General features: G+C 45.0%; 1 protein-coding gene across 8 annotated transcripts in view; it reads right to left on the reverse strand.

The window, feature by feature from the left end:
* LOC105192226 (dystrophin) overlaps positions 1-27,869 on the reverse strand; it is a 588,349-nt gene that overhangs the window by 128,870 nt on the left and 431,610 nt on the right. For 7 of the 8 annotated variants that reach the window (XM_025298139.1, XM_025298137.1, XM_025298140.1 and 4 more), the window contains one exon: positions 2,962-3,134. In XM_025298139.1, the coding sequence (XP_025153924.1) occupies positions 2,962-3,134 (173 nt within the window). The remainder of the gene's footprint in view (positions 1-2,961; positions 3,135-27,869) is intronic. The other variant, XM_025298136.1, reaches the window with a different exon arrangement.

Genomic DNA, 27,869 nt, shown 5'->3' on the forward strand with positions numbered 1-27,869 from the left:
GACGAGGAACGAAAGCGGCCGATAGGAACTGATAAATATGGCTGCCCAGCGTGAACTTTCCTGCCCTTCTGTACGTGACGCTCTCGTTGTGTTCGCATCCTATCCAAATATCTCTTCGGTAATCAAGCTCCGTCAAGCTTCCAGCCGCAATTCGGACTAATTAGTGGAGACTGATTGCACGGCTTTATCAGGATTGACCTCGATGCCGAGTCCGCGCTGTCGTTTTCTCGGTCGACAGACGTTCGGTTGATCGGATTAAAATAATCTCTTTTTTCTCCACAAAGGGACGGTCTCATTTGAGCGAGAGACGATCGCTCTCACGACGATGATTCGTGACGTTTGCTCGCGTTCACGAGTGCGATCGATCGACCGCGACGCGCGTTTAATCGGCCCCGCAGCGCGTTCGTAGTAGAATTGAACAACGAGTATCCATGATGGAGAAATCAGGATTGGATAGGCTAAATTCTGCGTAAATGGTTGGCGAAATTGTTGGCGAGCTGCGCGTCGCTGCTGACAAATCGATGCAACTTTCCTAGCGGCGTACATCATCAAGCCGCGGACTTTCTCACCGGAAATATCCAGATACCCTCCGCAAACGCGCAGTTGCATAGTTTGTCCGAGTAAAGTTTACGGCGGATCTCAGTCGATGTTGGGTCCAGAATTAACACCGCTATAAAGTTCCCGCAGGGGAATCCGATTACGACCGACCACGCTTAAAGTCCTCGCGCAAATGGATTCGCCGCGAAAGTTCCCAAAAACGTTAATCGACCGGTTGTGTGGGTGAGATTTCGGGCATTATCTGACCCACTTGCCGATCGCCGGAATGAAGAACCAAGTTTGTCTGAGCGCGGCGGTGGGATCGTTATTAACGGCTGGGTATTTTAAAACCGTAAATAAAGCGTGTGTGGTGTGGATACAGATAATAATGAATAATAAATGGAGATTTAAGAGGTCCGTCGTAAGAAAAACGTTGAACGGTATATTGAAAGTATAAACTCTGAACAAATTCGATAATTCATATAATGTATACATGTGTGTGTGTGTGTGTGTGTGTATGAGAGAGCAGCAAGGCAAAAATAAAACTTCGTTCGAGGTTATTGAAATATCGCGAGCGTCAACGTTCGAGTTCCGTTATATTAGATGACAATTTTATCAGAGCGATTCTGTATGGAATGTATGACTGCGTGATGCATCGGTTCAAGTGCTTCAAAGTCTCGGATGTTACGTAGGTATGAGTGTTTCCTTGCAAAAATTCCTCCTACTCACGAAGGAAAGAGGAATTTTCGTCGTTGTAATGTTGCCGCAGATAGATTTTAGGGGGACTTTAGCGTAAGCTCTTCATCGAGATCGACAAAGGAGCTTACACTCGACATTTTCCTTCTTTTAATGCTCAACAATGTCCCGCTCGGACAGAGAACGCGGAGCAGGGCGAAATAAAAATAACGTTAAGCTGTATAGAGCTGCGCTATCGCATCAATACGTCGGGATGTGGCTTCCGCGGAAAGTTCGATGTACTTCCTAACAATCCACGATTGCATAGTCGAACAGTCGAACAGAAGTTTACGCTACGTTTGAGGCTAAATTGGATCACGAATTCTGGAAGTTTCCGCTGGAAAATCCTGCGAGAATTTCCTATGAACCGGCAGCGCAAACTGAACTAACTCGCGAACAAAAAAGAGATTTAGATTCTATAGAGTGTGCTTTCTGATTATTGAAAAATTAAATCCCCCAAAAAGAGTAGAGAAAAAAAAAACAGAGAGAAGAGCGCGTGCGCGTGCGCGCGCGTGTATGTGTGTGAGGAGGTTAAATGTTAAAAATATTATATCACGGCGCACATCAGGACACAATTTATATTTATCTCGCGCTTTATAATTCATGACTTTATTCAATTTGCGATGTGCTAATTTGAAGGGCGTGAAAACGGCTCTCAATTTGCGCACTTTGCCTCCCAAATGTAAATTATTTCGCGCGTCACTCATACGTACGAGCGGTTCGCTTTTACGCGCTTCGGTTTTTGCCGCAGATATCCGGTCGTTTTGAACAATCGACGCCTCGGTAAATCAGTCTGCAACCACTTGAGCCGCAGAGACACGAAATTTCTCTTGAACGCGCGATTACTACCTATTTTCCGCGAATAGTGGACTTTATTATGACGCATAACTACGGCGTCGTCAAAGCAGAATGGCGTGCCGGGAATGCGGAAGCTCATAGTTAACCTACTATTCACCCCCTCCCCCGTCGCTATAGCTTTCGCTAAACTCACCCTGCAGAAGAATCCTCGAAATTGTTGGCACGTCAAAAGCCAAAACTCTCTGGTGTTACATTGGCCGGCGCAGCTCGCTGTGCTCCGCGAATTTACACAATGCGCGCACACGCGCGATGGTATGTTTTCACTTAGTTTTTTGAGAATTATTGAGACATACGAAACTGTAGACTCGCGCGTCGCGAATTTTTGCGCCCACGCGCCGTGCGAATGCATTATACGCGCCGCGGAGTTATTCTTTCGCCGAAAAGTCCGCTCCTCCTCCGGGCTCATGGTCTTTTCCACGCGTTGATTTACGACGCCATTTCGCATGCGAGAACTGTCTCTTGCGATAACACGAGAGAGAGAGAGAAAGAGAGAAAACATTTCTGTTATGAAAATCAGAGTGCGCCTTACGCTTTCGCACCGATGGTAGCGTTCAACATTACGTCGATAGACTCGTTTCCAAAAGACGACAAATTCAATAGAATAATAAAGAGCTTTAGAAATAAATGGCAAATATGCGTAAAAATATTGTGTGAGACTTTTCGTCGTTTCTGTCAATCACGTCCGGCCCAATGAGATAATTGCGCCGTGCACGACGCGAAACGTGTCCTCTCCGCGACGCGACGTTCTATTATATATGGTATATTCGAGTGTGAAATGTTGCGGTTGACAACGATAAAGCACGATTGCAAGATATAGATTATCACACTCACCGAATTGCCATGCTCTTCGCCTTCAAATGATGCCATCTCTGATTCATTTCATCCAATCGGCGTTGCAGCATAACAGCGTCATCTTGACTCGCCAGTGAGCTCAGTAGTTTGCGTCCGGTGCCGTTTAAGGATGCGTAAACGTCTCGGTGCGTTTCGATTTCCGACTGGAGATCCTGCAACAAGCAGGAGAGTGTCTCCTTAGATCCTTAAGAACGAGATTGAAGGCTTTCAATCGAGGTAGACGCTCGCGATTATCTCGGATAAATAACATAGCCAGAGAGCGCGCGATGGTACGAGTACGAATACGTAACATTTTCAGCAAGAAAGTGCCGATCAAAACAGATACAATACAAATTGCAAATTTCCATATAGATCAAAGTTTACCAACTCTAACTAGCCTAACTTAATGAAACTAATTATAGATTAGAAAATACACATTTTAAACGAATAATTAGAAAATACGATAAATTATGGCAATTACGTATTATTTTTCACATAAAAAGATACAATGCGAATAATAAGAAATTAACACCGTATGATACGGTACACTAATTTCTTATCACTCGATTGAAGTTTATATTTTTCACCATCTAGAGTTACCTTCCTTTCAGTTTAATTAAGTTAGGTGTGGTAAGGATTAGAGGATAAACTTCAGTTTGTATGGCGATTTGCAAATTTATATTTGCGCAAGAGTGTAATTATAAATTTCGCTTTGCGTAGGGAAACACCGGTCGATGCAAAGCAAATATTTCTGAATTATTTCTTACAAAGACCAAATACAATATTTAGAACACGCTTCTATCGTGGCAAAGACCATCCTGTTGGAGCAGTTACTGTATACTGTTGGAAAGCATGCATTTCTACGTGTTCCAGAGATCTTCGTTTCAGGCAGCAAAACTTATCATCATAGGAATAGACGCAATCTCTGAACCAGAAACGAAATAAAAAGCAATATTAATGCGTATCGCATACAGCAAAGTTATGTGAGAATATATATTTTTGTTATAATATTAATTAATTCTGTTCAACTGTTGTCGACAAAATTCTTACATAATTCGTCAAGATCTTCAATATCTTCGATATATTCTTCAATATCTTGCGATGTTGCATCATACATCAGAATGTAAAGGACGGCAAATAAACCAATCAGCTCATCTTAAGGACTATCTTTGTACGGCGAAAAGTTAGGTTTATTTTTATGAAACTTTTCTCGATACAGACCACTCTTAGTCTCGTCTGATTTACTTCACAGTTCAACTCAGGTTAGTTTAGCACGAGTGCACAGGGCCCTGCTTATATTCATCAGCTTGGAGTTAGTAGGAAGATCGCAACGATTCACGAACCAATAAGATTGGTTAGTCTTAACGACTTTTTTCATCGATGCTTTATTTACATGTTTACTTAAGGTGGTTTACTTAAGGTTTATTTAAGGTGGTAAATCTTTAAAATGCACTAATGCATGAAGGACAGCGACATTTTTTATAGTAGTATAATATAGTATAGTATAATAAAGCAAACTATAAAAAGATGCATAACAAATTTTCAAGGAGACCTTCAAGTTTCTATTGAGATAAAAACTCGAAAATATTTGTCCTACATCGATCAATACTATTCGCGTAAAGGCATTTTTATAATTTATTTTTATAATTTATATGCTTCTTCACACATATATAAGTTTTTCATGCCTATACTTCTCCCACAAACCCTAACTAGACCTAACCTAACCTAACGAAATTAATTCTAAATTGGAAAATATACGAATGATGTTTTTAAACGAATGGTGATAAATTACAGCAATTACGTATTAATTTCCGCATACAGCTGATATAATAGCGCGACGTTATTTACGAGTTATATAACGTGATTTTTACCGAAACACCAAACATTTTTTACTTACTACACAGATCCCTTGTAATCGTCATTTAATTCTATCAGACCTAAGCTTTTGTTTTTAACTATGAGATTGTTGCGCGAAACGCGCAAAATTTTTCAAGATGTCTAATGATGTTGGCCGAACCCGTACAAAGTTTGCGACAAAACTCTACAAGGCCCTTTACAATTTTCCGCGACTTAATATCGCTGAGATTCGCGCAAAAGGATAAATATGTATCGCGAGAATTTTTTAGCGTGGTACAACGCGCACTTTCCTGGAGGGCGTCAACGCATAATTAATAATAGATAATGAACGAACTTTTTCGTTAAGAAAAAAAGCATATTGCGAGGACCGAAACGGTTGATCATGAAAACCGCAAAGATTAATTCGTCCCGTAACGAATTTTATTTGTTTGTATTGGTTCAGTGTCAGGTTCATCATTCTCTCGTTCTTCCCCCTCCCTCCGTCTGTTTTTTATTTTTTCTATAGTTTTGAGTTTTGCAAGGCTACTTCGAACGTATGTACGGAGAAACTGATGGATCGCTAGGAGCTAGATGGATCGAGAGAGCTAGTAAAATATTTTACAAATATCTTTATTTTTTTATCCTTTTACATATGCTTATCAATAATATGTAATATATATGTAAATATGATATTACAATTTTAAAATATTGGAATCGTAGTTGGTTCGTTCACTATTGAACGACTTATAAATCCTGCTTATTTTTAAGAAGAATAACTGTTTCGGCAAGTTCATAACACGCCAAAGACGATGATGCAGTTATTAACAGCCAGGCATAAAGGAGCAATTACTCGTTTTTATTCCATTGATTTGCACTTCGGTGCATTCTTGGATACTAAGGCAAAGTTTTTCACGAATGGGGAAGTTCTCTGCAATACTAACTGAAATAAAAAGTAATATTAATGCGTATCGCACACAGAGAAGTTGTGCGCGAGAATATATATTTTTGTTAATATATTAATTAACTCCATTCAACTGTTGTTGACAAAATTCTTACCTGTGCTATTTTGAGCTGTTACGTCGTACGTCAGAATATAAAGGACGGCTAATAAACCAATCAAGCTCATCTTACAGGCCATCTTCGTACGACGAAAAGTTAGAATAGGCTTATTTTTTTAAACTTTTTCTCGATTCAGACCGCTCTTAGTCTCGTCCGATTTGCCTTAAAGTTCAAGACGAATGCGCTGGGCCTTGCTTATATTCATCAGCTTAGAACTAGTAGGGGGATCGCAACAATTCGCGAACCAATAGGATTAGTTAGCCTTAACGACTTTTTTCATCGCCTTGTTGCCTTATTTACATGTTTACTTGAAGTGATAAATATTTAGAATGTACTAGGGCATCAAGCACAGCGATATTTTTTATAGTAAACAGTAAAACAAACTATAAAAAGATACGTAACAAATTGTTAAGGAAGCTTTGAGGTTTCAGTAGATAAAAACTCGAAAATATTTGTTTTACATCGACCAATACTATTCGTGTAAAGGCACTTTTATAATTCACACACATACAAGTTTGCAAATTTCCATGCAAACCATATTTCTCGCACCAAGCCTAATTAGATTTAGCGTAATCTAACCTAACTTAACAAAACTAATTTTAAACTGGAAAATATGCGAATGATGATTTTAAAATAAAGGTGATAAATTACGGCAATTACGTATTAATTTCCGCATAAAAAAGTATAATACGAATAATACGAAGTTAACACTATACGATATGGTGTACTAATTTCTTAACATTCCATTAAAGTGTACATTTTTTAATTCAAAGTTAATTTCGCTATCTTCAGTTTGCATGGCGATTTGCAATCTTATATTTGTGAAATAATATAATTATAAATTTGGTTTTGCTTGAAGAAACATCGGTCGATGCAGAACAAATATTTTTGAATGTTTTCTTACAAAGACCTTGAGAAGACACTTCTCCCCGCTGCCCGCTTAAAAATTCGAACATATCTTTTTCATCGTTTGTTTCTATCACTAAAAGATCGCACTAGACATGTTTAAACACTACCTGTCTTGATGCAGTAGTATGTCTGAACATTAATCGCGCTGCAAAAGATTGTCGTAGCAGCAAATAAACCGAGTTATCATTTGCCGTTATCACTTGGTTGGGTCACCTATCATAAACCATGCAACAACATATTTAAACGCAGCAAATATTTCCAACAAATAAATCAGCCGAAACTACTGCTGCTTCAACCGGAGGAACCCCGAATGAGTCATCTTCGCGGACGTGCGATAAGAGTGATAAACCAATTTCACTTGATATTCATTGAAAGCTGTTTTTAGCGAATTAAAGTCGTTCTATTCGAGCCGTTCTATTCCAAAAGCAAACTATATGAGTAACGCGAGTGAACGAGGATACATATCGACTGCTCATTAACCCTTTCGATACTACCGGTGACTATAGTTACCCATTGTCGAAATTATATTATTAAATAATTTTTTAAATATGAATAATTTAAAATATATCGCATTGTAATATCTCATCCTTTATGAACAATTCATCTGTAATTTATATTATTTTACCGAATATCAAATGTTATACCCACTCCACGGTAAAATGTACATTGTAACTGGCTCGTAGAATAGAATCTTATTCGCGACTCGAGTACAGCGAAAGCATACTCGCGTACGACGTAGCCGTATCGAAAGGGTTAATTACAATCGCGTTATGAAACTCAATGGTGAACGCGATGGCGCATCTGCATCGCATAAGCTCACGTTTATTCCCGCTGTACTCATTATGTGGCCGATAAACGTCTCTTCCATAATTATAAATGTAAATATCTATGAAATATTAATTTTACACGTGTTCATACGTCGATTAGTGCTGCTTTAATTTTTGTCAACTAATAACGCGAAAAAATGGATTCGCTACCTTAGTTTTAACTGCTGGTTTATATATTTCGCTGCGTGTCGGTCAATTTTTCTTGCATCTAGCCTTAAGGATTAGAAATAAAATTAATCCAAGAGTTTTGAAAAATTATTTTTTTCTTGAAAAACGCTTTCCTCTGTTATTTATCTCTTTGTGTCGATTTTTTCGAAATGTACTGCATTAAATTATAATATTTCGCGAGTTGAAGAATCGATTTACGACTTTCACTCGTTCATCTCGCGGAGAAAGCTGAAGAAAATGTCTTGTTTGCACTTGAATGCGATAAGAAAAGCTCGGGAGAGTACGAGTTATAACAATAATACTCGAGTCAAGTTATCGACATAATAATTCCCGCCAAAAACTCTCCACGGGCTATTATTACCCGGACGCGTGTGGCGAGTTGCGCGTTCGCGCGTATTTCAGGAGATAGAAGCGAAAAGAGAAGGAAAAAGATCTCCGATTTTCGATTTTACAGCACCTGACCCTTTTTATGGAAATGGGGTGCATTCGCGCGGCAGCGAGAAAATGCATTCACGGTGTTTCGTCATCGCGATGACGTGAATTGCAGTCCGCGCGCGGATAGAAATGATTTATACCGGGCTTCCATGTACAACGATGGTATATACGAGTACGTCGGCGCCGACATGCAATGCATGCGCCAATGAAAATAAATCGGCGCCGATGTGAGTGAATTAAGAAATATTCGCTGGCGTCACGGCAGGAACAATGGGGTTTGTTTTGTTCCCTTTTTTAAAGCAGCTGTACGTGTTTCGCAGTTGCGAACATAGCCTTATTTCAGTCAACCCTGCGCGACTCGTCAGAGAGCTTGATCGACGAATATTTTAAAGCGATTCTCAAGTGATGTCACAAAACTAAATGTTGAAATAAACGGAAGTACAAGTGCAGAGCATAAAATGTCCAGTAGATGGCGCTCTCTGCCAGTCCTCGACATTCTTTCTTATGCGTAGATTTTATCAAATACATTTCTACCTCAAATGGAGAGATTTATTAATTATTAATTATTTAGTCATCTTTTAATCTATTACACCTTTTAATCTGACAAAATCTGCACAAGCCGAAAACTAGCAATGAGAGGTTAACTCTGGCTACTGCATACTTTCCTTCAGAATTTGTTCTCGTAGACGATTATTTGTATCAATTTCTCAGAGTACGTCGTAAACAGGCGTCATAATAACGGAAATGAGATACATTGACAATCATAGATCTACTAAAAGCGAGAAAGCCTCACCTCTCCAACGATCCTTGACTCAAGTCGTTACGACGTCTAGAAATGGAGGTAGAGAGATGAGTAGAAGACGTCCGGTCGCGATTACGATCGGTTTCGACGCGGTCGAACTCGTCTCAATGACATCTGTCGCGTAAAGCTTCTCGGAAGTGAGAGCAGGTCCGCATTCCAGCTGCGTAATGTGTTTACATTGTACGGCAGGAACGCGGCCTTCCCCCACTCGGCGCCACGTTTGCCCCGGTCGCCTAAGGACGCGGCGTTCGTCCTACAGCAGCACTCGGCGTAACTACTGGCGCCAGCTATCGGTAGCATTGACTACTATCGGACGTGCCGGAATTTAAAGAACCGTACTGGCCCCCGCACTCATGAGCGAATCGACGTACGACGCGAAACAAAAGCCGATCCCTTCGTCACGCGATACTTCGCTTTCCTCCAATTTTCGTCTCCGTTGCTCTTTTGTTGCCGATTAAAAGGATTAACGTAACCAACAAATGTATCGCGGTGCATTTCGATTTCCGGAAAATTTACGACAGGAAATGCTATCGTTCCACACATACAGCATCTAACTAATTCAGCTGAATCTTCATGATTCAAAATGGCAGTATTCTTGAAATCAATACGTCATATCATTCTTGTAATAATTAGAGTATTAGTCTTACAGTGATATCTTATTAAATCTGTTGTTGAAATTAAAAGTTTTATTTCAATGAGAATGTGGTGCTGTTGATGCAACAGCATGTGTTCCGTGTAAATTTCTCCTGTTATCTATTTTATCGCCAAAGTGACGATCATTATTGCTGTAAATTAATGTTAATTAATTACTGTAAATTAAAGCAAGAATTGCTGAAAGAAAGTAAAAGTCGAATATCTTGATTCGTCTGTAACTGCGTATTAGTGATCGACCTTAATACATATCTTTATTTAAATTTTACAGATTAACCAAATATAATATTGTTATCACACGTTAACGGAAACGAAAATGTATACGTTAACAGAAACACGTTATGAAGCCTCGTTTAATTCGATGTCGATTGTAACACACTGGATCGAGAGCGTGATAAAAATATCCAGCGAAGGAATGGAACGCGCGACAGTCAGCGACAATACAAAAATCCATGTGAAATATCTCTCGTTTCCGTTCACTCGCGCCGCGGCGGCGCGGACGTTGTCTTAATCCGAAACCGTCTGCCTGTCAACGGCGTCCGCACACCCTTTTCAACCTGCCTCCCCCAACGGCTGCCGCCCAATCCTCTTCAATTTTTGACACGCACGAATTGAAGGCTGCAATCTCGAGAACCATTCCAGCCGGGACTCGATTCCCATCTGGGTCGGCGATCGACGGGTCACAGCGCGATATTTTTCAGCTGCAGTTTCCGCGCGAATTGACGGCGGTGACACCCGGTGTGCATCGCGGAGACACGCGTAATGAAAAAAAAGACGAAGAGAAAAGGGGCGAACAAATGAAAAAAGAAAAAAAAGAAAGGAAGAAGGACGAAAACGGACGGAACGGCCGGGAGTGCAGAAAAAAAAAAAGGAAAGAAAATCAGGGGAGGCAGTAAATATATCGGATACGCGGATACCGTTGCGCCGGGGAATCCACTCTGGAAAATTGGGCACATCGATCAAAATGGGTTTCTAGCCGGCGACGAGCGCCGGGGCTACGTCTGTCGAACGCTCGAACCGGTAACGTTTAATTGGCGTTCTTGGTGGCAGCTTGCGCGGAAGCTAATTTCGTTTAAACTCGATGGGGCGCGCCCGCGCGCGCGCGCGCACGCGCGCACGTCGCCGCCCTTCGATCCTCGAAAGCCGTTGATTATGAATTACTGCGTCGAGAGCTCGGTAAATAGCGACGACGGCGGCCGATAAATATTTCCGCTCGCTGGGAAATGCTTTTTCTACGTATGCCGCGGCTGATCGGGGCGACGGGCGAGGGTTCTCGCGCTCGCTGTGGGAGCGAGGCGAACGTAAGAACAGACACGAACCGAGACACTTTAATGTGCGGTAACGTGTAAGTGAGAACTAACGGTATTAATTTCAATATGCACGCCCGTAATCGTCATCACGAGTGCGTTGAAGTTAACATCGTTTTACATTACGCTCCGATTCGCTCGATAAAACGGCTGCCGCTACTCTCACTCCGGCGAGTTCGTTTGAAGCTTCAAGCTTGCGGCTTCAGACGAGCAGCGAGGCCCCTTTTTAGCCGAGACGTCAAGCTTTGGCCTAAAGACTCGCCACATCGATCGTGGATCGGGACTGATCGGGTCAATTTTCGTCGCGCGATCTTGCCGACGCGTAACTCGAAATCCGAGTACTCCCGGAAACAAGGACGACACACAGCTCGTCCCGATGCGCGCGTCAGCCTTGCGACGCGGTCTCGAGGAAATGATATCGCTGTCGCTGCCGCCATGTCTTCGATAACGCGCGTCCTCGAGACGTCGATTAAATTTCGCGCATTAATGGAGCTCTCGTTCTCTCAAGACGCCGTCGTGGCGGGCTATTAAGTATTAAAACGTTCAGGCGGACGCTCCGCGAAGTGATGGCTCGGCGGCGGGGCAGGGGTGGGGGTGGGGAAGGATTGAGGGGTGCAGGGTACAAAACATTTTTTGCATTACCCGCCTCCGCGAGTTCTTATCTCGCGGTTCACTGTGTAATTACGCAAATGCGTCTTACCGGCGACGTTGATGCGCACAGCACTCGGTGCATACAAGGCCGCGGCCGCTCGGGCTACACGGGGGAAAAGATTACGGGACTCGCACTTTTTTTTAAGTCTCCCTTTTAAGTCTTCTTTTATTCCCGCTCCCTCTCCCGCCCCCGCACGTAGAACGCGCGCTCGATCTTCTGTCATCAAGAGCGCCATCGGAGAGAAAGAGAGAGGAAGAGAGAGAGAGAGAGAGAGAGAGAGAGAGAGAGAGAGAGAGAGAGAGAGAGAGAGAGAGAGAAAGAGAGAGAGAGAGAGAGAGAGAGAGAGAGCTTGTCGCCGGTGATAACGTTTTACGAATTGCAACGTCAAATATGCTGCTAATGAAATCTGCCGTCCGCTCGTTGAATGCGCGACGACACGACGACACGCGAGGTACGGATTGTCGATATTGTTTATCGGCACGCGTACATCCGGAGCAGCGGGAGGTCTTGACTGCGCGACTGTTCGCTTCGCTCTCGCAACGGATCCCCCGCTGCGACCGTCGCGGCTATCGCTTTCTCTCCTTCTCTTTCGAGAGAGAAAGAGAGAGAGAGAGAGAGAGAGAGAGCCTCAGTGCGCGATGGCGAGTTATACGACGTCGTTTCAGTCGCTCGCGTATTGTTCCGCATCGAAAAATTATAGCCCTCGAGAGAAGGTGGTTTTTTCGACAAGGGAGTCTAGACCGCCGCGAAACGGTGCATTTTCCCTCGTCGTGAGAGCGTCGCGTGATTTCTGCGCTCGCAATTTCAGCCCGCAATTCGCGAATATGTCCTCGAAATGTTGGGATTCACAAGGTGCTTTTTCGTTAAATTGTTACGCGCACTCAAACGACCGCGTACGCGAAACGAGGGACGAGAGCCGAGAGCGATCGGCTGGCCGTTACGGACACTGGACGCTGAGAAGGAGGATGCTGGATGTTGGACGGACGCGGGGATGCACCGGCGGGTCTCATGGGCGGATCTGGACGGCTGGGCGTCGCTTGGATATCGACGTGAGAGACGGCGAGAGAGTGCGAAGCGCTCGCGAAACGTCGCGCGCCTGAATCGTAAATCGCGCCGATTGCCGGCGCGAGGAGAAGTCGTCGTCATTGTCGGCTGGAGGTGGTTAGTTCCGAGCGACACTGAAATCGCTTGGAAAAAATCTTTCAAGCTCGCGATGGAACGCGCTCGTTGAATCAAAGCGCGATCGCGAGGCATTCTGCGTGTCATCGAGGCGGAGAGACCTCGCCCCGGCGATTCCACGAGCGATTTCTGTCTCGCAGGCTCGCTCGTTCGCGTGTCGCGCAATTGTGTCATTTCACGATTTACAATGTGATGTATACGTCCGATAATGAAATCAACCAGCGGCGGCGTCAGCGACGGCACGCACGACCCGGCGCATGCGATTGCACGATTTCGCTTTTTCGCTTCATCGACAGTTTAATTAATTCGCTCGTCCCTCCCCCCCCCCCGCCCGCCCGATCTTCGCACGTCATTCATTTAATGTCGATCGGCAATTATTTTAATTTCGCACGACCTTCCGCCGATGCGTCCGCTTTAAAGAGCGGACGTGACGTGCGCTCTTGGCGCAGGTAATACGAGGAATACTAATTACCCGACGATCCTATAATCCGCCTAACGGACGGCATAATATACGGCTTATCTTTTAATTAGCGAATTAAATATTCCCGTTATCACTATTAAATTATGCGCGTCGAGACTGAAATCCAACGGAGGACACTCATTTTGTGCGATATCTGAGCCGCGCATCCGCGCGTGTGTAATCGTGTCGCTCGCGCGAGCGGAGAAGCTGGAAAATCAACCGTAGTCATCGTCAACGCACGTCTCGCACAGGACGGACTCACGCGCGAGAAAGATCCCTTGTCCGATGCTCCACTACCGATTTAAGCGTACATATAACAATACTCAACGTACTCAACGTACAGCTCTCGCGTCTTCGAGACCTCCCCTCGCGCGCGGTTGCCGATTAAAGATTGAGGTTTCACCTCAATATTTCGTCGATTAGAAGCGGCTTGTCAGCCAAGACCCGAAGTAACTCGCGATTCTGACCTGCTCGCGTGCAGTTATCGGCTCATATCGACCGTGAGTAGGAAAAGCTCCGGTCTGGGCAGGGAGCGCGGGACGGGGAGAGAGGGAGTGTCGTGGTGGTGCGAGAGATGCGCCCGGGCGAAGGGTGCATACCGGCAGGAATCGAGGAAGGACGGGCATAATTCAAGAGGTTTCGGCTGCCGCACCGCTCAGAATTCCGTGTGACGTATTTAATGGGGAATCAGCGGCAGGGACCTTAATCAATGTCTGGTACTTATGCAGAAGGTGCTGGTGACGCCCGCTCGCTTGTGCGCCACGCCGCGCCAACGTGAGACTTCTAATGAGGAATTGCCAATTAGTCTCGAAACGTCGAGAGATTCCCCGCTAGTGACACCGACTCGCTCCGCGGCCGGAAGCTCCGTTTGTTCAACGGAGCCGAGCGGAAAGAACGGCGATTCATCCGCACGGAGGAGGGTGTGGCTGGCTGAATGAAAGTCCGTCAACGAACAAGGAGGGGGTTACGAGGCTTTTAAGGGCTCGCGGAAAGGCGGAAAAGTGATTTTAACATCTGCGATTGTTGCGCGGTTAATCGGTGTAGAGATCCTATCTCATTGGGTCGCTTGTTCGCGAACGGAAGCTCCGAGCGATCGAAAAGCGACTGTTCCAACGGCCATTTAATGTGCTTGTTTGCGCCGATCGATGCGCGTATCAAGCTGCAACTTTCTATCGGATTAGGACCTCCACCTGGAGACAACGTACACGGGGAAAATTGTAGTGAATGTACACTAGGAAGAAAAATTTAGTATCTCTAACAAAATTGTTTAGTTGAGGCATTTTAGAATAGCAACCAAATAACTTGTTTTATATAACAAAATATTTAGTTGTCTCAACTAAATATATTTTTCTGCTTTGTTCTCTGGACCAAACGATTTTGTTCTTAGACTTCATACATGAAAATTAAGCATTTTAGTTATTTTCCAATCATAAAAATTACATAATAACGAAATATTATTTTACATAAACTAAAATAATGTCCAATGGATACTATTTTGTCTTTCTGTGCATATAAAATTTAGATTTTATATGTTAAGAAAAAATTATAGTATTTTTAAGAAAATTGATATAGTTAAAGCTTTTTGGTTACTATAACAAAAGTATTACGTTATACGAACAAACCATAATCAAACAAGATATTTGTTTACAGGAACTAAACGACAGTTTTGTCGGGCATATTTTAACCAAATTATTTTGTTGTTACAACAAAATTTTGGTTCATGCAACAATACATTTTTCCTAGTGCGATATTACACAGTAGCAAAGAAGTATTGTTTTATATAATTTTCTGAAAATCTGTAGAAAAGTTTTCACGGGCAATCCATTTCCCGTGTACAGAGCGATAATGCGGTTCGCGATTGCTAAAATAATATTCGGCCAAGTTTCTTTTTCCGCTTTTCGAACGTCGACCATCGAAAGCCGTATAAAAGCTCCGTAGTATTGTAAATGTTAGGTTAAAATTACATCTTCCTCTGCAGTTTCTTTTCCGTACAGTTGAACTTGTACTTTTGTACAAATTCAGGTACAATGCGCATGAGAAAGCCGTATCGCGTGTTCGATACACCATTAATACGCGGCGCCGAAATAGAACACACACACACAATTTTATTGAAAATTCCTGTGGTTAATATTAAAACGAATACCAGTGTAAACGTAATCGATGCAAACTGTATCCATATAGTCACTTCTCGCGAGATCTATTCTAATGTTTCTCTCGGTCCTATACTCACTCTCCATTTCTCTCCATCCGTATCTATCCGTATCCGCGCCGCGTTCGAATTTCATGCCGCGTCACGCGATATCGTTTCGCTAATATCTCCGTGCAAGCGCCGGGAGTATTGTCTTTACCTGTTCGAAGAGATGCAGCTCCGCCAGTAGAGTGTAGGATATGTAGATGTATCGTGCGTCGTCGGCTGTTTTTCGGGCACGTACCCCCCGAGGGTAATTACCCTGTAGGGTAGCACGCCCCCCGGGCCAGGTGCCCCCCCTGGGCGCACCTCCACGATAATCCACCGTAATTACGTAACCCCAAGTCCCCTCATCACCCCACTGTCACCCTCGGATAATTCGTCTTTGGAGCGCTGAAGGAATCTCTCTCTCTCTCTCTCTCTCTCTCTCTCTCTCTCTCTCTCTCTCTCTCTCTCTCTGTCTCTCTCTTTCTCTCTCCCTCTGTCCTTCTCTTTCTCTACCTGTTCACTTTCGACGTTCCAAGCGACGAACAAAGCGCACTTTGAATCGATCCACCACTATCTTCGCTCATGTCGTTTCGCACAGTTCGCGGCAGTCCCATTTTTGTCCCCGCCTCTTCCCCAGGCGATATTAAAGAGTCGTCCCAAAGTTTCACTGTTTTCACGCCGTAGGATCTTATTCCTGACACCGCGATGTCAATGGCGGCCGACAACCATTATTCTAGAAATATTGCGAGCAGGTGCATTTTCTCATCTCCTTTCTCGTCTTCTTAACGTTCCAATCCGTAATTTGCAGCGTCAAAGCAGCGTTTTTGTTATTACGTACTAATTCCTTTCATAATTCACATTCGAAATATGCGTATACGTGGACTAGGAAAAATGCATTGTTACGTGAACCAAAATTTTGTTGTAACCACAAAATAATTTGGTTAAAATATGCCCGACAAAACTGTTTAGTTCTTGTAAACAAATATCTTGTTTGATTACGGTTTGTTCGTATAACAAAACATTTTTGTTATAACAATTAAAAAGCTTTAACTATATGAATTTTATTGAAAATGCTACAATTTTTTCTTAATATATAAAATCTAAATTTTAGTGCATAGAAAGACAAAGTAGTATCCACTGGGCATTATTTTAGTTTATGTAAAATAATATTTCGTTATTATGTAATTTTTACGGATAAAATAATTAAAATGCTTAACTTTTATATATAAAGTCTAAGAATAAAATCATTTGGTCCAGAGAACAAAGCAGAAGAATAAATATTTAGTTGAGACAATTAAATATTTTGTTATATAGAACAAGATATTTAGTTGCTATTAAAAAATGCCTCAACTAAACAGTTTTGTTAGAGATACTAAATTTTTTTTCTAGTGTGGAAAGATAGATGGCGAAATGCATGATGATGTTGAGAAGACTTTATCGTCAAAGCGTGAGGAAGACGGACAACGATTGTGTGTCGATGAGTTATTACCTACATTGTTGTACAAATCTAAATATCTCGAGATTGTGTCGAATAATGAAGGGAAAATTTTGATTATTTCCAGAGATAGACACGCCAATTGCACGACATCACCAGAAATAGTAAACTATGGGGGCCGAAAATACGTTGATGTTTTGCGATCTCGTCGCGTTTGAATTCAATTGCTCGTATTATATTGTTTAATTCGAAACTCGTTTACTTGCCATAATACACGGCGCAACTTTTCTGCATACATGCCGTGCATTGCATATTATTCTATCATCAACGCTAGTTTCGTACCGGGTAAACTTTGACACGGCTGCGAGACATTTCCTTTGTGTCGCAGCAGTGGGCGAAAATTGAATCTAACGTGGTTATGTGCGACAATGAATTTATGCAGAGCAGTTTAAATATCCGGCTAATGCAATTCTAGATAATTCATGGTCAGAATCGCTCTCGCTTTATGCGATTCGTGTGAATTTATCGATTTAATGATCTCCTTAACTAACCGCTTACAGGCCGCGAAACGAGCGGCACCTCGCGAAAACAAAATACGCCCGTAGATTATAATCGGAGAATATTTCGCAAAACGCATGGGAATGGCACAATGCGCGCGCGCGCGCGTTTGAAGTTAAAGAAAATATTCATGCACGCGTGGAGCGAAGTGCCGCAATTCCTGTTTGTTTTAGTTCATACATCGCGTTTCGCTCGAGCTAAAGCAGCTAATTACCCGCCGACGTAATATCGTAAATGTTTTGACAGAAGTTCTACCATTGTTTTGCAAGATCAATTTTGCGCGTAATACGATACACGCGTACACACGTGTGTGTACGGTATAAATTTGCGCGACGGCTGTAATTAATGGGATATCTTCGCTGCAAAGGGAGTATGAACGGAGACAAGTGCATCCCGGAATTTACATAAACGTTAGATATTCTATTTCCCGCCGTCTTAACGGATACACACCGCAGAGACGCCTCGACGGAAACTTTTGCTAAACTTTCGAGAAGCTTCAATGAATCTTAAGAGAACAAGTCGGCTCGAACCGGCTTGTTCTAAAGTCCCTTGAAACTGTCTCGACGGCCAGTTTTGGTTGTATTTTTGTACATTCACCGTTGTTCGACGAAAAGAGGTTGCCGATTGGTTGGCCAGTGCTCGGTTGTGAAATAAGTACGATCGCGCGGAAGGAAAGCTGTTTAATTTGTTAAACGGAATACCCGAGTTCATTATGAGTTCGCGATTCACCTGCAAGTTGGCGCACGGTTTCAGATATCTCGGCCCCGCGCGCGCGACAGACTTGTCGTTATGCATTGTAAATATTAATTCGTTGCTGTTTATGCAGCTTCTTCATCATTACGTGATCCTCAGCTGTATAAGGAGGAGACGGACTTTGGCGAGATATATTTTAACGGAACCTCGCGCGATTCGTTTCTCCATCGCGAGAAAGCGCTTTAATAAATAATAAAGGTGATCTGAAAAATATATATTTAACGGAGCGCGGAGAGGGGAGGGGGAGGGGAGAAGCGCGACGGTATTGGCTAATAAAATTAATTTCAACAGAGGATACCAATAAAGAAAGGAACGACGTGCCGTGGAAATAGCAATTTAGCGGAGGAGTCTCTTATCACGGCGGCACCGCAATATATACATTATTTTTCTTCTTCGAAGAAAACTCATTTCCAGCGGGCTCCCAAGAGCCGTAACGTGCGCGGAGGAGAGAACGACGCTCGACGGTGGTCTGACCTCCATCTCGTTACCGAATCAACGATGCGTGTCCACTTCTCGGCGACGTCGCGGGTGAAATGTGTCGCACATTTTATCGGATTAGAAAGCACGCCATCGAGCGCGATCGGATCCGTCCGGCAGCGGCGGCGGGGCGGCGGCTGATCGAAATAAAATATACGACGCGAGAGAAGAAGGCGGTCGCGGATGAATAATGCATGCGGCGGAACAGCTTGTGGTAAGTAACGAGGCGGATTTGTAAAGCGGCTCCGCGGACTCCGCGCGCTCGCCCCGTGCTCGCGAGATCTCGATGAACCGAGAGTAATTTACTCGCCTCGTTTGGGTCGCGACGGTAAAATGGAATCCCTGATATCCGGGTCACGATCGTCGAATTAAAATAAATCCGCGCGCCCGCGCTCTCCTGGCTGTTCGTATCGGTTCGCCTATTATCGCGGTCCGTCGGTCCGACTCAACTCTTCCGTTCGGGGAAAAATTGTCCCAGGCCGCGGTTTCTTCCTCCATCCCTCGAGGAGGAGCAGTAGAGTTTCGAGTGCGCGTCATTTGGAGGCTCTTCGTATTCGGTGGCTCGCGTTTACCCGCCACCCGAGATTAAGTAGAAGCAAGATCGCGGTGACGCAACGCGGCGACGGAAATTACGTGGCCGCGTGTGCGCGCGTTTCTATGTAAATCCAGCGAGCCGGGTGAATTTAAATGTGAGAAGTTTGAGAGTGTATTTCAGGTCGCATAATCGCATAATAAGGGCATGACGGGTAGATAAATAACGGTTCGATTGACCGACTCGCTTGGCGAAACCGTTTAAGTTAGCGCTTCGAGTTGCGACAATCGCACGTGTTTTTCTTCATAAAGCGACCCTCCCTCCTTTTCAGACGGGTTTACATATATTCAGTGTACTCTAAACACTTTACTCTAGACTTTATATTTTATCGATCGTAATAAGTTTCGAATAAAATTGAAAGCCGTGTAAGTGGTGGAATATCACAATTACGCGCGCACTAATGGCGGCAGTTCGAACATTCACTCGCCGACATCTTAGAAGTTGAGTGTCGTCGATTCGCTTTGCGTGAAATTTTCAGCACATTGACATTGAGATATACCCGGGGAGACGAACCGTAACGCGTGAAAACGAAACTTTCCACGCAACTCAATGTTCTCCCTCTACATATTTTTGAACTTCGCATTAAGGATACGTTTCTTTCAGCTCGTCGTCAAATAAATCCGAGCTTGAAGTTTCTTCAAGCGGTCTAGGGAAATTTCTCGAGTCGTAAGAAGCCGAGCGATTTCCACCTCAGATTAATAAAAATTTTCTCGGTGAAATGCAAGGGACTGCGAAATTCCGACGAGCAGAAAGTTCGAAAGAAATATCCAATTTAACTGGGCTGAAAAATTTCACGACGACGATCGCGAGGATCGAGGAACACCGATTGCAGGCGCGCGCGCGCTTGTGCGTAGAAAAAGGCGCGCTGTACACAAATTATACAGCCCTGAGTAGAAAAGTTGCTCTCTGCGAATTATTTTTGCAGGGTAATTCTTCGCGAGGTCCTTTGCCAGCTCTGATTTCTCGGCGAGAGTTTCGAAATGTACCCGTCCGGTCCAACGGGGGACAATTTGTTTTCCAGCGGGAGAATCCTCCCATGGGGGAAGACGGAGGGGGCGGGGAGGGTGGGGGATGTGTCTCGAAACTCGCACAAAAAGTTACGGACGACCTTTCTGTTCACGAGCGTACAGAGATGCCGAGCGCAGGAGCCGGCAACGACCGCGGTCAATCATGAGAATACACGCATCCGTGAAGAGCGGACGGGAATGAGGGCGCTTAAACGACGACGGCAGAAATTCGGGATTTACGTTGAAGGGTACATTGCGTTTATGGTTACACAATCCGCCTATCGATTCGAGGAGGAGCGTAATTTGCGGTGTGTCTTGGGAAGCTCGCCGGCGATCATGGTCTCACTTATTTCGCGAATCACCGTCGGAGTGGCTCCGAGGATCTCGGTTAGCACACAAGGGGGATGGAGGCGGCGGCGGGAGAGGAGAAGGGCAGAGGCAGATGAGGAGGGAGGAGGAGAGAAGGTGCGGGTAATGCCGGCGGTGGTACGCATTGGCGGCAGTAGCTACCGGAGGCTGATGGAGAAGCGGGTGTACCGACCGCTGCTGGTCGGTACCGAAACCCGGGGAGGGTGGGATGGACAGGGGAAGGGAGGTTGGAGGGAGAAGGGGTAGGATAGTGGCAGGGCGTTAAGCGGCTTGCGGACGATTAGAGAGCGCCGCAGCAGCCATCGTCACGCTCTGGCTTCATCCCCGTCGCCGATCAAAACTCGGGCTACCTCGCGGAACAGTTAAATGCAAAGTACTCTCGCTCCCGCTTCCTCCCTCCCTCCCTCCCTCTCTCCCTCCCCCACCCCACCCCGCTTCTTCTTTCCCACTCACGGGGCTTTCTTGTCGTGTACTCGGCTTTTTTGCATCCTTCGGAATATCGTTAAGTGCTACCGACGCGAAACATCGCGCTAATGTGGACGTGCGGTTATCGATCGCGTTGTTGCCGGAAGATATACGACGTACAGGGTGGCCCGGACGTTCGCCGTCCTTTCCTTGTGGATATCGCAGTATATCGCAGGAGCGAGGATTTGGAGCTCGTCCATTTGTCGACGAACACGCGATGGGAGGTCATTATTCTCGTGTCGCGAGTCTTTGTGCCTTTTAATATTAAATTATCCGATAATTAGAGCACCAACGCGTGAGAGATTCGCTCGAGAATGAACGAGAGAGAGAAAGAGAGAGAGAGAGAGAGAGGGGGGAGAGAGAGGGGGAGAGAGAGAGAGGGGGGGGAGAAGCAGAATATAATTCGCGATTTTGTTATTCGCAAAGCACGGTGGATATACGTCGCCTTCTTTATAACACGGACGGCGGTTATCCATCGCGCTTATCTATCGCATCTATCGCGATGAAATCAGGATCGCGGCGTTACATTTGACGCGACTCTATTATGTCAGTTCTCGTTGCGCGATCGCGATTTTCAAATATATCGCACGGCGAGTGTCACGGCGTCCGATGCGCTTCCATTTGCAGCAAAGATAGATAAATATCGTCAGGTCCGCCGGCCGATCGATTATGTCAGAGCAACACGCCGCGATCAATGACAAACCGGCCTTCTTTATGAACATTGACTTTCCAGCACCTGCAAATGCTATCTCGCGAAACTCGTCGCACACGAGAACACGACCGCATCGGATATGAAACTTCCTCTTTGAGATGGTGCCCCTGCAGTTGTTCGACCGCTGACGGACATCCCCCCCCCTCCCCCCGTCCCTTCGCGAATCTTGTCGATCATCCTTAGAAAAGAGAAAACAGAAAAAGCGCCGCGCGCAGAACACAACGCAGAGTCCGACGATACGCATCGGCGATCGTGATGAACAATCGAGACGTGCGCCTATTCGGCGAGATGAAGCCGCGCCGCGAGAGCAGAAATCTCGTTTCTTCCTGTCGCGCGCGCGCTTCTCATATTCCTTCGCGTGAAATATTGCTCATCGAGTCGTTACCGAGACGAATCGTTGATCGCCGGCGTTTGAATGATCTCGCCGCGCGAGTGCTCCCCTTTAACACGTGATATAGAAACGTGGGATAACCCGCGATCGGATGGCTCGATGAAACGAGCGAGAGAAGCGGCGAGAAATATTCTCTCCGCACGTGCGAGAAGAACAATACGCCGGTCGAGAAATCTTTCCCGATACCGGACGCTGGATGCTGGCCGGCTCGAAGAGTATCTTCCTCTCTTCTTTTTATACGGAGTCGAAGAGTCGAGAGCGTAAAAGTAGTTTTACGAGACTATTACTTACGGCCGAGGGTAAGAGCGATCGATCCACTGCTCGTAATCGAAAAAATCGCATAAAGACGCTGAAGTATCTGCGCAGCGCGCGGCGCTTGCTAGCACCTTGGTAGCTCCTTGGTAGCCGTCGCGAAATATTATTTTTGCAAACGATGTAAATATCCCGCTGGAAATATAACGTCCGCTCCGGCACGGAGCCACATCGATTCGTTTATTTCGGCGCGCGCTTGTGAAAATATGAATTTATTTATCGCAAGATCCACCCACTCACGTTCCGCAAAGAAGAAGCGCGCGGCTATATAATTCGCGCGGCTAAATAAAAAATCGACCGATATCCCTTCGGCTTGAAATATCACTTATGCTTGAAAAATTCACCACAGCCGTGACGAATGATCGATCGCTTTCCGATACCCGCCGTATCATTTCGACATTAAGCGTGAATATTATCGAATTATTCATAGCGGTGTTCACACGTGTACACATAAACACGGACAAACCTACACATGCGCACACCGTGCATTCCCCTGCAAGTGGCAAGTGAGAGTTATTAACAAATATTTACGCTTTACAGATCGCGGCGCACAGAACGAGCGCGCCGCGAAGCCGGGAAGCTCGGGGGAAGGGCAGGGGGAATAATTTACTGGAAACTCGGAAATTTTTGAGTGGCTGTAAATGACGGGGGAAATGTCTCTCGTATCCTCCGCCGCTCGCAAGTGGCCGATTTTCCTCTCTTCGCCCTTTTTTCTCGCGTCTCGCTCTGAGAGATCTTTTTGCTCCTAAAGATCCATTAGACTCCTCGGCAAGTCGATGTCGTCGGCGTCCCCTGTCTGTCCCTTTCTGTCCTTCTTTTCCTCTTTCATCGCAGCTTAGCGAGTGCTGCCTGGATTTCGACTTTTACGATCGACCGGCCGATTTTACGACTCCGTCGATTTCCCGAGCGTTTCACCGACATGGCCACCGACGAGCGAAACCGCAGTCGTAAAACTAACTTTCGGACAGTCGAAATGATACGATTAGATTATGCAACATTTTTCAGCTTGACTACGACGGACTTTGCGCACCGAGACAATCCAATTTACTTACTTTGCGTTTCGTTCGATGTGCCTCGACATAGTCTGCTTTACTATTTTCTCCTGGCTACGCTGAGCGTAACACGAGGAGAGAAGCAGAGAGTGCTTCGGCCACGTGACCGCACTCGAGGCGGAATATGAAGACGTAAAAATCGACATATTAAAAGATGAGATCTTTTTTTATAACGCTGGGAAGGACGAGCAAGGTAAAACCGCTGCCAGCGGTGACAGTGGGACGCTCTTGATATTTTAGTCTTTAAGCATGAATGAACTTTCAACACGGAGCATATCTGTACAGTCTCAATATGTTTATATGTATATTTGATGTTGAGAGGTTGAACACCCGAAATTCAAGGTCAAAACAAAGCATAAAACATCAACAAGAACGAGTTGAATTCGTGTCCCGGCGTTGGTACTCGTACTACGCCATTTCGATGCTCCCTTCCCGGCCGTTTGTTCTTTCCTTCGTTCGGGATAATTTCACAACATATCGCGGCGGTTTCAACTTCAAAAGAGACTCGCGCGATAACAGGTTAACGGCTTCGCCGCGCGCAACCAATCGATCCGATTGCGAAACTTGGAATTGTCTGAGTACCGGCGCACTGAGAGAAAAGTATATGATAGTTGGAACTATAATGATATAGTAACTAAATTATAGTCCGAAGTATCATATTTATTACCATAATATCGGTAATAATTACGATATAGGCATAGTACAACCAACTATATAATATTTTTACTAAGAATTATAGTAAGTTAAACTAAAATTATTGTATAGATACAAATATAAAATAGTAGGCAAAGTAACTCTTTTATATAGTCAATATTACCAGAATATTTGCTATATGATGACAGATGTAACTATATGAATATTAAATCTCACTATATTTGTGAACGAGAAATTACCATATATGTGGTAAAAGTAACTAAACAATTGTTTAAGACAATCATTGACTATATTTTTGTGTTTATTCTACTATATTTTGCAGGTTTCACGAACTATAAAAATATGGTTGACGCCAAAATGAACTATAAAATATAGTGAGATTATAGTTAATTCAACTGTATTTTTCTATCAGTGCGGGGTCTACGCGGAGCACGTGTCACGCGGTACATAAGCGAGGTAGTATTACGCTTTACGTTTTCCTCGGGGAGAGCCCGTTCGGGGCTAGTTTTAACCGGCCCGTCGTAAGCTTAACGGTATCGCGCTACGCAGCGGAGATAAAGCGCTCGAAAGGTGCCACTCGAATTTACGACGATAAAACGTGTTGATTGCATTACGGATGCATAATCGCGCACGGCGAGCGCTCGGGCGAGCGAACGAGCGAGCGAGCGAGCGAGCGAGGGAGCGAGCGAGCGGGCGGACGAGCTACGAAAACAAAGTGTGGATCGATGTACGCGCATTGTTGGACTCGGAATTGGGACATTCGCGTTACACGCGCGCTGCGGCCCGGGATGTCACGTTTTCGCTCTTCCGGATTAGCAGCGTCGCGCCCGCGCCCGCGGATGCGTGCCGATGTGTACGTGTCCGATTTTACGGCCCTTTAACGCGCCGCACCCTGGGATCTGGAGCCTTTAAAAGCTCTCCGCGAATGGTGAATCCTGGTCGATTTAATACGCGCGAATATCACCGAGCTCATCGGCCGTAACGACGCGCGACAGTTGTCAGCGAGGTAAACGCGGAGAAAATGACGAACAATTCCGGCCGATCCACCTCGTTAGTATTCATCATATTAATGCGATTGTCGTTGGCAGACTCGCGCGCTGGATCGACGCAACGGAGCGATGGAGCGACGCGCGAGTCAAGATGACCGATTTTGTGAGAAACCTGACAAAGCACGACGCACAAAAGCGCGGAAAGATCTGTCAAGTTCTATCCGGCTGGAAGATCATTTCTGCTCGACAGTCCATTGATAGCGCCTTCGTGAATCATTTGAACGTTTACTTATCTTTGCGTGGTACGCTGAGAGGAAAGTATATGATATTTGGAACTATAATGATATAGTAACTAAATTATAGTTCGAAATATCATATTTATAGTAAGTATTACCATAATATCGGTAATAATTACGATATAGGCATAGTATAACCAACCGTATAATATTTTTACTAAGAATTATAGCAAGTTAAACTAAAATTATTGTATGGATATAAATATAAAATGGTAGGTAAAGTAACTCTTTTATATAGTCGATATCACCAGAATATTTGCTAAATGATGACAGATGTAACTAAATGAATATTAAATCTCACTATATTTGTGAATGAGAAATTACCATATATGTGACAAAAGTAACTAAACAATTATTTAAGATAATCATTGACTATATATTTGTGTTTATTCTACTATATTTTGCAGCTTCCACGAACTTTAAAAATATAGTTGACCTCAAAATGAACTATAAAATATAGTGAGATTATAGTTAATTCAACTATATTTTTCTATCAGTGTACGCACAGACGCCAAATTCGTTTGATTAAACATGCCTGCTTAGTGAGGGATTTTACTTTGTTTTGCTCTTTTGCCTGTTGGCAGCTATCATTACTCTTTAAATAATTTTTATATAAATTTCTTCGCGAAAAGAAAGATGTTTTCTGTTAATGTGTGAAATTTCGTTCAATCGACGTTGAACGAAAGCGTTGACCCCCATTCGCCTTTACATTTTATGTCTAATAACTTTTGCCCATCCCCTCACCCTGAGAATGCTAAATAAACGTAATTCGTCTCCAACGGAAAATCGAGCACCATCGTGATTGTAATCGCGATTGCATCGAGATTGCATGTAGATTTCATGAAATCGCCTCGCATATCCGCTTCTTAACGATGCGATTCTCTCGTTTCTCTTGTCTCCCCCCACTCTTTCTCTCTGTCTCTCTCGGATATCGAAGTTGGTAATAAATCTTATTTGCCTCGAATGTCGTCTCTTCGTACGTATTTAACGAGAAGAAGCACGAGGAGCACGGACACGTTGCTCGTTTTATAACGGGGCGTCGTCGGGTGGGATTAAGCGCGTAGAACGGAGAAATGTCTCCGGCAGATCCACCCTGACTCCAGTCGCTCCACGGGAGAGACGAGTTTTGAGGCCTGATGATGATTAACGGATGAATTCCCGCGGCAGCGCGTTGTTCTTGCTCCTCGTGAAATCGTCACGGTACGTCGACGTTAACGACGTCACGGGTCTGCACGGCGACGGCGACGGCGGTGGCGTTCGATGAATTAACGCCCCATTGATGTTCCACGGGAACGACCTAACACGGATCGACGATCGGCCAGAGTTCCCTTGTTCGACGAGCTTCTACGGTACATCGCGAGCGAGCGAGCGAGCGAGCGAGCGAGCGAGAGAGAGAGAGAGAGAGAGAGAGAGAGCGCAGCACCGCGGCACGGCTCGTCAAATGCGAAATGAATTCGGCCGAAGGCGCATTTGCGCGAGCAGCGAGCGATACATCTGACGCATTAAGTACGGTAATGCAGCCGCATTACAATACCGTAGCCCAAGGACATCTATCAGGTTGTTACGCGAAATGGATGATTCACGGAATCCACGCGTGCGCGCGCGCACTCCACGGAATGTTCCCTCTGTGAGGTAAGTGTCAGCCGCTGATCGATTATAATATGTCGCGACGAACCGACGCGCGATTCACCCCCGCTACGCGCGAGCTTACGTTCCCCTTTACCGCTTCTCCGAAGAGAAATGTCCGGTTTTCGAGAGTTCCACCGCGAGATATCCGACCCGTGATATCTCGTCTCGCGTTGACGCATAATTTTTCGTCGAACCGATAGAGGGAAGCTGAATGTGCGTATGCGTGCGTGCGTGCGTGCGTGCGTGTGTATGTGTGTGTATGTGTGTGTGCGTGTGTAGAGGGGGAGGGGCTGGAAGAAAGGCTCTCGCGTCGAGACGTTTCGTTATTGACCAAATTCCAGGAGCGTGCGGTAATTCCGCGGGAATAACGCGGCTCGCTTTTGCCACAACGGCAATCGTAATCCGCGGGGGTTATATTCTATTACGAGTCTCCATTTCCCGAAGACAAATGGTACCGAGGCCTCGAAGGAGCCGTACGCCGGCAGGGCGGTAGGGCGTTCACCTGGCCGTTATTGAATCAATGATGGAGGAGCCGGAGAGACTCAATGGCACGTCTCTCTGCTCGCGAGTCGGAAAACAAGTTCGTTAGCTGGTAGCTTGCGACGAGCTCGCAATCGCGAAAAACAGGCCCCCGGCGTAATTACTTAAACGCGACGGCTGGAATATCAGGCTGCACATCCTCCGCATTGCGCACCCCTTCCCGGCGCCATCCTCCTCTGCTCTCCCCCCCCCCCCTCCTCGTCGTTCGTATTCGCG

This window comes from Harpegnathos saltator, unplaced genomic scaffold, assembly GCF_003227715.2.
Source record: "Harpegnathos saltator strain DR-91 unplaced genomic scaffold, Hsal_v8.6 scaffold208, whole genome shotgun sequence".
Classification (NCBI taxonomy): domain Eukaryota; kingdom Metazoa; phylum Arthropoda; class Insecta; order Hymenoptera; family Formicidae; genus Harpegnathos; species Harpegnathos saltator.